Raw genomic sequence first — 10,420 nt, 5'->3', positions numbered from 1 at the left:
TCTTTTATGAAGTATACTCGGATGTCAATGAAATATAGGGCTAAACATTTCACTCTCTCTGTATTGTAAGCTGACGGACATACAGAAAATGCTGTCTGTGGGCTACTAACAGAAACTCATATAAACATCCATCCAAGGTATTAAACACCACTGAGCTCAACTGGAACAGCTATGCTGCAAGTCCAATTTTCTTCATGGCCTCCAAAGAGCCGCCTTCCACCTCTCAAAAGCACAAACAAAAAGCCCTGCAACAATATCAATTATACATGCAGGATGCAAACAAGGGGTTTCATTTCACAACAAAATAGCCTCTGAGAGGGACACTGAATCTGGCAGATTAGCATTAGAAAAGGACAACACAACTCTCCAATTCAACAGCTAAAGAGCAATTTGACTGAACCAAAATTGGTGAATTTGCTTGATTAGGGTTTGCACGTGGAGGAACTGTCAGATTCTGAATCCCAGGACAGCATGAGAAAATGACACGCAGCTGCGTTTAAAATGCAACATTGGGACAGCTGTCAATGGTGAACTTTGATAATGAAAGTTGAGATGAAGTGATAATTCTGCAACCATGTGAGCTAATAAAACATCTGTATCTGAACGAAAGGGACACTTATCAAATGAATATTTTACTTTGATGGCTGGTATTTAAACCAGTCACTATGCTGAATGAAGTTGATGTAATGTTGCACTTCACAACGAAAATTGTATCACTGTAACCTTGTTTGTTATAGCATGACAATTTAGGACCTATGACAAGGGAAAAAGCAAGTATTGCTTTGACGCAGTTCTGCATACATATTTTCTTGCGATTTTCTGTGAGGTTGCAAAACAACAAAAAATGTTTTTTTTTTCATTTTCGTGACATATATTCTGTAGCAAGGTGCGGGGGTCACGATCGACTGGGAGCTCACGGACTGATCCCAAGTCAGTCTCGAGGAGTGTAGAAAGGGGAGGGAGCGGGAGGGGGTAGACAAAACATAAAACATTTGTGTCTGTGTGCGGGTTAAAAATTTGATATATTTTTGTGTTAGTGCACCCTGCACCCTTAGCATCCTATCAGTCTTACTTTCACAAAAAGCATCTAAAAAAATAAAACAAAAAAAGCAAGTCACCTTTACGCTACGGTGACGCGTGGCATGCTCGACCGGAAGTTGTTTGCAATCATAGCTGTCACACAATATCTTTTATTTGTTTCATGTACAATTCTGAAAGGGCACTGGTAAAGAATGTGAATCTGGAGGTCCAATAGAAGCATTAAAGTGGTACACGTGAGTTACGATAGTTAACAGGCTGCAAAAGTGTGTCCCACGCCTCTGCGCCAAGTCTCATCAAAAAGTTGTCTACTTTATTTTTCTGTTTTGTTCATTTTAGGGGCCGTTATGGCTGTTGCTCATCATGACATGAGTGTGTAAGTACGTGCATTAAAGGGTTGATCACAGGAGGTTGGTTGATCGAAAAGTAGATCTACCTGACAGGAGAAAGTCATCCAAATGTAAACTCACACATGTTTAGACTTAACTCTATCCATGTTCAACAGATATTGCAAACAAATCCTCAAGAAACTACAATGTCTTTGCCCGAGAATGGTTTTTGCTTTTCTTGCAATGGCGACCCTGATTGTGGCGAACAGTGATCCACAACGTTTTTAGTGTCACATTTTTGTCACTGCTTTGAAATCAGACATGCTAATCAAAATTAGCAGCGATGCAAAGGTAAATTATACACCTTGAAACCACACGCAGGGAGCATTTCAGTGTGTTGCATATCGCCTTTAATGATTAACGAAAACATGGGAAACAACACCACCGCTCCTATCCGATGGCGACCTCAGCAACAGATTAGTTCCCTTTTCTTTTGGGTGGCCATCAAATCCATGACAACGTAATGATTTTCGGGAGTGGAAAGAAAGATTTTCACACTTTCTCCTCGACTTTGCAGCCAAAAATGACAGAAGTATAAGCAATGACGAATGGTAAATTACGCTTTGTTGTGGGCGAGCCTTACAATTGAAAAGTGTACTATTGCGACACACAACAGTAAAGATTCAATCTGGCGCCTCCGCCTCGCCCCACGTGACCAACGTGCATGTGGCAAAGGGCTTCTGGGAAGTGGTGCTCATGGCAACCATTGTAAATATTAACGGCTCTCCTCTTGCTAGTTGCTGCTCTCCTTCAGCGGCAAAGCAGGTGAAATGGCCATCAAGTCTCGCGTGGAGGACAGATATTTAGAGCGGTTAACGTCCGTTCAACAGACCATCCATCAACGGTACGGAGGCTCTCTTTGTTTACGACATCGCCTGTTTGCCTCCGACAAACTTGCTATCGAGCTGGCTAACTAGCAGAGTGCTAAGATATCTTTCAGCGTGCTGAAACCGATTTGGAATGATAGAATTTGGGGATTTGTAAAAAAAATTAAAAAAAATCTGGCGGAACCTTTTACATAGCATTTGTCGTTAGATGGATCTCTGTTTAGTTTATGATAATATTTTTCGAAGTCCTCTCAGTTAAGATGGTGCCAGTTCCTTCACTGATGGGGTTGTATGTGTCTGTGTGGGCGTGTGCGTTCGCGTGTGTGCGTTCGTGCGGGCGTTAATGAGTGCTAGTGTGTGTGTGTCTGTGTGTGTGTGTGTGTGTGCGTGTGCGTGTGCGTTCGTGAATGTGTGTGTGTGCGTGCGTGCGCGTGTGAGTGCGTGTGTTTACAGAGAGAAAAAGAGTCTGCAGTTGGAAAATAAGTTGTTTGGTCCCGCCAGACCTCAAAAACGAACGTGGTAAGCTAAAATGTGTTTCGAAATAATTTTTGGAGCACTGCAATACAGATTTTCAGCAATATTTGGCATCAATATGTGTGAAATGTATATTAATCCGAATTAAATTGTAGTGCATGTACTGTGAAGAGTGAGCATAGTAAGGTGATTCTCATGAATAAAAAGACTATCTAGCTCATACCTATAACGCTTGGTTGAAAATAACCTTCGAATTTTGAACATCTTGTGCTTAACCTTTTCTTTCTTTCTTCTTATCTTTTTTTTCAAGCCATTTTGACAAGAATCCTTGATAATAATTTCTTTGGAATAATAGCTCTCCTGTGCCTTCAGCTCTCAGATAAAAGATTCCAAACTGCACGGTTATCTCAAGCAAATCTGTGTCAGGGAGGCACATGCGAAAGTGAGAAACCTTGAGCTTTTGAAGGATGTGGAGCGCCTTCAAATTAGCATGCAACAATACAAGCCTAACCTTTCCGCTTTGCATCAACAAAAGGTAATTACACACACACACACACACACAGTGATAATTTTACAGTTTACCCCCAGTGAGTCCACACACACACAACACATTTTTTTGTCAATGTGGAAAACAAAATTAATCCATTTTTAGATTATGTTGTTTTTTTTATGTTGTTCAACATTTGCTGTTTTGATTGCTGCACCCTCAAAAATGTGTCCTTTTAAATAGTGATCAACATCAATATACAATAACTCCCACTTCATCACTTGTATAACTAAAGATACAATTTTTTTCTTGCTGTTGTATCAACATAAAAGCAATTTCACACACAATAGCCTTCGTGTCATTTTAACGGGGCGTTGTAACATTTGTGCCATTATTTGCAACAGCAATGTGCTAGTAAACCGTCAAATGCTCAATTTATCACAACAACCAAATGAACGAGGGGTGGGGGGGACACAATGCTCCAGTCAGATTATTGCTTAAAACTCAACAACAGTGCTTGACAATTTAATATCAAATTAACAAAATTGGCTAATTATGACTCACAGAGTTAATTGGCCAATATTGAGACTGTGAAGTGCTCCAGAGGTTTAGTCCTACTCTCCCCTCAAGCAGTTGGTTTATTTCCTCTTGATGTTTTATAAGCACCACATTTGTTATTCAGTATGTACTTTGTTTTATTTGAGCAGATTCCTCCCTCAAATATGGCTTCTATTGTTTTGACTGAAAGTCAGTGTTGAATCTGGCAAGAGAGATGCTATTTTGAAGTTTGTACTATATTTCTGTCTCAATCCCTCTTCCAGGCTGAATTTTCAGATAAAATTCACAGATTGATGAAACAAACAAAGACGACGGGGAACTCAAAGGTATCATTCATTTTTCAGCATATGATTTTGACTAATCTTGTGATCCATAAAATATCAGCGAGAAGGAATAACTTAACATGTCGTTTGGCTTTGCTATCCCGGAGATTGTTCATGTCCAAATATTCTTTTGTAATATTTTCAAGGTCCTCTAATTCTCCCTTCCATAAGGCTGCTGTGTGTGTGTGTGTGTGTTTCGGTTTATAACATTTACACCATTTAAAGCGGGGTAAATCTGCCATATTTAAACCACGTGAGTGTTGTATCACAGGTGTCTAATCCGAGCCAGTGCATCTGTACAAGCAGTGTAGTTCAAACCCGTCACCGTTTTCTCCTTTCACTTAAAGCAGTTAAAGCTCTTTTAGATGAAATGTCTAAGACATCTCATAATAACTTGGAGCATTCTGTCTCGAGCAGTCACTTGTAACTGTGTACAGCCCCTCCCCCGCAACACCGCCCCTACCCTCCCTCAATCTGTCGATATTGTAATGAGCAAAATGGTACCGTTTCTCCATTATGCATACAAGCCATTGGCTGGCAGTGTGCATGTCCCTCAGGCTGCAGCATTCATTAAGGGAAGCTTACCGGGCTGAAAGCTGGAGACAGATGATAACGGGATATGATTTTCATATTTAATACTTTCCTTGGAAGAGCACACGCGTGCTGCAGATTGATAGAAGAATCAATTGCTACTTTAGTGAGTCACTTTCTACTTTGCCCTGCAGCTACCGATGGAATCACTCAGCCAAGAAATTAACTTTTCCTCTTTTTTATACTTACTTTGTGGATCTGCTGGGTGGGCTGCATGGTTTACAGTGAATGTTATTAAGCAGCTAACTGTTTGGTATTTAAGACGCTTATCAGAAAAGAAACAGAAGTGATGTTTTTTTGTTATTGTATTGGGAGGGAGGGTATTTGCCTCCTTCACCCCCCTCCCCCCACCTTCTCTTGGTGACATTGACATGAATCAAAACTTGTGTAAAGGATTTCTCATACGATTAAAAGTTAAAACATTGATCCTGAGACATTCTTTTGAGATATGTTGTCGAGAGAATTCTGACCTTGGCCCAAACACGCTACACTCATTCAAATTATAAAGTGGATATTTAGCCAACTTGAGATGAAAAACTCTCAAAATAGACTTCATTAACCTGAATTAAAAGTGAAGTTATTTTGCAACTGTTCTGTTTTATATTGAAGAATAAACATTTAATACGGTGGTGATATGAATGCAATTTTTACCTTCATATTTGCAGCTGAAATCTGTTCAAGGCGATTGCAAGGACGTCTCCCACTCTTGCATCACAGAGGATTTTACAAATGCACCTGCAGTCATGTCAATTGGCCGCCAAGCCTCCAGAGGGGCCTACCGTGCAACCGGCATCACAAGTGTACTCTCACACCGAGCAGTGGACTGTTCGCCCAATCGAAGCATGTGCCCCGGCAAACGACTACCAAGTGGCGCTTTGAAGGACTTTCCAGTTGTCAGAGAGGACACCGCCGCCAACCGTGCACATTTATCAGATGACATTTCAGCTCCAGACAATTCTCCCGACGGCCGTAATTTGGCTGACAAACACGGGAAAAGGATGACTCAAAGTGCACCCCTGCCTTTTGCAAATGATGACGAACAAGAACCTGAACCCCAGGTGACCTTGAAGAGTCCCAAGAGGAATCCGTCTGCAGGCAGCAGCAATAACCCAACAGAGCTGCCGAATCCCCCTGCCGAAAACGCTAACTCCACCGCGATTGCTCCTCAGACACCCGTAATGGAAAATCGAGGGGGGGGTTTTAGCCATTTGATGCCTGAAACATCCTCTGCAAGAAAATCTGAAGATATCTCAGGTTGGAAATTGTGCTTTTCTCTTATCGTGTGTACTTTAAGGTCTTTCCTGCTCCATCTTGCATTTATTCTTGCATTGTGTAGATTTAAAATAGGACTTGTAACTTTACTCTTTGCCTCCATTCAGGGAGATCTGAAAGTTTCAACTCCAGCTCTGATGTGCAGTTGTCGGAGAGCAGTGTGAGTTACCTCACCATTTCTATGTCCCAATCTGAGTCGGAGGATGATGAGCCCGAAGGTGAAGGAACTGCAAGGAAAACTGTATCTGGTGCAAATCGGCACAGTCCCAACTCAGCCCTCAAGGACGCACCTCACTTGTATGTAGCATTTGGTCTTTGCGACTTTTTACAAAATTAAACAAATATTTTGATTGTGCTATATTCTGGCATAGTTCAGTGCAATGTTGTTGACAGTTACGCAGCTAAAAAAAATAGGTGCCGGGATATTGTTCCCCATGCATATTACAGTGGGCTGTTGATAATAGGAGCACGCTATTTCATCCGAGGCTGTCAAAGAGGATTGTGGGAGTCATGGTAGATAGGCAGCCATGCACTGTGTAGCTCAGCAACAGTGGTGGCATTGACGCATCTTACAGAGAGAGCTCAGGACCTGCCGCCAACCATATTGGCGTAATCCATGATAATGCCCTAACAGAGCAATTTTCTGCTTGAGAGACCTCAGGAACTCCCCAGTGGAGGAGGAAATTTGTGGCACCACAGAGTGTTCTGGAGGGTTGGTATGTGGCCAGCACTTACAGCCACAAATCCTTAGTCTGATGATGGTCTCTCGTTGGAGGATCATTTTGGATGGGTTTAAAAACCACACAGTCCGATGTGAATAAAGCCACGTCTCGAGCAACCGGGACAGTTCACTTTAACTTGCCAATGTACGGGTTTGGAAGAATCAACCCTCTGACTTAGACTCGGCTAGATAAGGATAGCAATCACCTAAATGATGCGACATCATACCAATGCAAAACTGTGTACGCCCCCACCCCTCAATGGAGTCTCATCCAAAATGGTTGGTTTTTACAAGACAAACTTCATTTAAGAACAAGAATGTATTGCGTTCTTCCATTTAGCGCGCATGACCCATTGTCACATGGAAGTGGCTATTTTTTATCGACAAATCAACACTCTGCGATGTGTCTCACCCCACCCTTACGTAGCTGCAATTAATACCCAAAAGATACAATCTGGAACAGTTGGTGCCACCGCTCCTTCAATCAATTAAAATGGAATTTCAACGCCACCCCGTGCTTGATGCCGACCAAGCTGATGTTCGCTCCCAGATCATGAACATATTTTCTTGACCTGCAGAAAATATAGTCTATACATACAGTGCACCTTATACCCTTTAGTAAGTAAGTAGAAACCCAAAAAGTTTTTTTACCACATTAGCACCCCCCCCCCCCCCCCCCCCTTATTTTCATGCAGCCAGAAAGCTCTGTTTTGTTCCTTCCCCACCATAATTGTGTGTCTTTACTATTGCTATACTGCAAATAAAAATGCAGTTATTTTCCTTTTGGACAGTGCAGAATATTATTTGTTCATGGTGGTTTCTGTGTGGTCTGCTATACTGTTTATAGTACGACCTCAATAGGCGCCACAGTTCGCCTCTGCAGGGGCGGCAAGGGTGGGGGCCACAGCTTTCATTGTTAACACTGAGGGCTTGTGTGTATGAGGAGAAAACCAGCGGCTTTGATGTAAAGCTCCGAGAGCATGCAGTCTTCCATCCTCTCCCTCTTTTCTTTCTTGTTCTCTGAGGTTAGAGTTTATATCGCTCCATCCATTCAACCGGCAGTCAGGGAAAAACAAGCCAGAGCAATTCATTAGATTATCCCATTATATTTTTTCTCCTCCATGGCCAGGGTGAGTCAGGGTGTATGCCTGAAATATCCTCCAGGTTTCTTCATGAAACATAATGGTCAATCCGTTCATCTACTTTCTAACAATGAACTGCATGATGATTTTGCTCCAATGCTGAAAGCATGCAAAGGATCCATATATATATATATATATATATATATATATATATATATATATATATATATATATATAGACACACATAAAAAACTTTTGGGTGCCTGCATATTTTATTGGAAAATGTTGAATCCACCGCTATGTTGAATCCACCGCTTTGTTCAACCGATTTTTACACAGCGCTAGAAAATGTATTCTGACATCATGGTGGAATCACTACTTGTGGTGTATTTTCATTCACTGCGAGATTCCTCCCTGACACCAATCACTTTCATGGTTATTTCTATCTCACTTCAAAATGTGCACTCTACACTGCAGAGCAATATTTTAGCAGAGAACCTGACCCCTCCATCCAAGCTAACAATATGCGGCTGATAATGTCACGACAGTGGTAAACGGCAGCATGAAAACCAGGTTGAAGACCTTGACATTAAAGCTGTTAACAATACAATAGGAGCGAGGGGTTTGCAGAAAAAAAAATCCTCATTCACTTTTTAACTTTCTAAAGGCCTCGTTCTGAAGAGCACCGACAAAGTGGAGGAGAGACAGATGACTATTTTCAGGCTTACGCTGATGATAAACTAAAATAGATTCATAACACAGGCAGACTGCACACAAGAGAAATGTCATATCAGATGCCAGATTAATCAGAATGTTACGGGAAGCAACCTGCAAAAAATTGGGCACAATTGTTAGCTGACCCCTAACCCAAAGCCCATTACAGATTGTCATAAATTCTTTTTGGTCCATTTTATGATGGGGGAGAGGGTCTCTTGGATTGGGATTCCTCTGAGAATTCAAAGAGGGCCACCCACAGCTATACCCCCCCCCCCCCAAAAAAAAAATTTGGATTCCCAATATCCACATGCATCAGGCATGCATTTCTCAATCTGCAGTCTGACACAAAACCAGATAGGGTTTAAATCTCCCAGACTATTCCCCGTCCAAAAGAAAAAAAAACTGGAGCATATATATATATCTATATATATATAGATATATATATATAGATATATTGGACACTTTATTGCGTTTCTTGAATAGTGGTTCTTCTACCATATAATTTGAGTGGCCTTGATTTGGCCACTACTCTGTGTTTTTAATTAATCTTTTTTTCCTTTGTCTTTTGTGGTTTATAAATTTTTCTAAAACTTTTTTTTTTATAAATACTGTAAACAGCAAAAAGAAATTCCCATTAATGACATGTACTTTAAGGGAAAATCATATGTTGTGATGTATGTCATTATCGGGATATAAAATTACCTGTATTGGAATGCACATTTTCTCCATATCGCACATCTCTTTACATACTTTCCATACTTTACAATGTTTGTTTACAGACTCTCACATGAAGGACTCTTTAAACTTCTCGACTTCATTGAGGCGCGACTCCATGGTGAACAGACAAGAGTGTATGGGACTTGTGCAATTGATGAAAAACAATTCATTCGAATTATCAGGTAAATGTGTTTTTATTTAAATCTAATGTTACAGTGTACAGTATTTGCAAATAATGTGTGTGTGTGGGGGCGGGGGGGACTTTTTCTTTTCTGGCCAACAGTGCCTCTGAGGAAATGCCATCACCAATATCTGTGCATCTTTATTTTTGCGGCACATAGCTTTGTCACACTTCACTTCAGAGATCTTTGGAAGGGAAGGTGCTCAAAGTTAAAAGAGGGATACATCGCACAATAGTTGAAAAATTGTGGAAAAACACAGTTTGCTTTGTAACGTTCACTCGCACAATGTTTGGCTATTTAATTCAAAAGTCTTTTCACACAATGTACTTTGTACATAGTTTAAATGACATGTGTGCGTGTGTATGTGTGGGTGTGTTTATTTTATGGCCAGAGCTTTGATATAATCTGCACATACAATGGGCATTTGTGATCACAAAATACTAATTTCTGACCATGAACTATGATATAACTTGTGGCACAAAACACACAAATTATGGCCACAAAATCGTTGTTGATCTGTACTGGACAGATTGGAAAGTAAAGCGAGCACCCCCTTCCCTCGGAACTTTAAGGTGGAGGTTGAGGTCGGGGCTGAAGACATGGATACAGTAGTAAGATTGGATTTCCTATTAGGCTGGGGATAAGTTACGACCAGAAATTCTGAAAACCTGTCAACATCTTACATGTGCCTGCTGCACTTAGTTTAACCAACCCATTTATTGTGTACAATATGTGCTGCAGCGTCACAACAGTGCAGTGCCGTGGCATTGAGTGTCCCAAATTGGAAAAAAATGTTCGATTCATGTGGCAGTGCACTGTAACAGCATTTGGGCGCATCCGATAGAGGAGATGGTGTTGGAATCATAACGACAGAGATTTTGGCAGAGTTCACAGAAAAGAAAGAAAGGAGAAAAGGAAGGATTCAACAAAGCAATGCATTGTTGCAGAGATAATGACATACTGTGACATGGTTTGAAAAAAAAGAAAAAGGCTGCAATGAATGCATTGAATGTACCAAGTTGGTTGAAAGTGATCCGTAGAA

General features: G+C 41.0%; 1 protein-coding gene across 1 annotated transcript in view; it reads left to right on the top strand.

Annotated features, from left to right (window-relative positions):
* The first annotated feature begins 2,067 nt into the window (after positions 1-2,067).
* The window catches only part of kiz (kizuna centrosomal protein), a 46,346-nt gene continuing 37,993 nt past the window's right edge, over positions 2,068-10,420 (top strand). Inside the window, exons 1-7 of the mRNA XM_052086844.1 lie at positions 2,068-2,271; positions 2,708-2,773; positions 3,101-3,263; positions 4,037-4,099; positions 5,353-5,941; positions 6,067-6,256; positions 9,259-9,378. Of these exons, the coding sequence (XP_051942804.1) occupies positions 2,198-2,271; positions 2,708-2,773; positions 3,101-3,263; positions 4,037-4,099; positions 5,353-5,941; positions 6,067-6,256; positions 9,259-9,378 (1,265 nt within the window). The 5' untranslated portion in view covers positions 2,068-2,197. The remainder of the gene's footprint in view (positions 2,272-2,707; positions 2,774-3,100; positions 3,264-4,036; positions 4,100-5,352; positions 5,942-6,066; positions 6,257-9,258; positions 9,379-10,420) is intronic.

This window comes from Hippocampus zosterae, chromosome 14, assembly GCF_025434085.1.
Source record: "Hippocampus zosterae strain Florida chromosome 14, ASM2543408v3, whole genome shotgun sequence".
NCBI lineage: Eukaryota > Metazoa > Chordata > Actinopteri > Syngnathiformes > Syngnathidae > Hippocampus > Hippocampus zosterae.
This window is presented reverse-complemented; position numbering and strand designations above follow the sequence as displayed.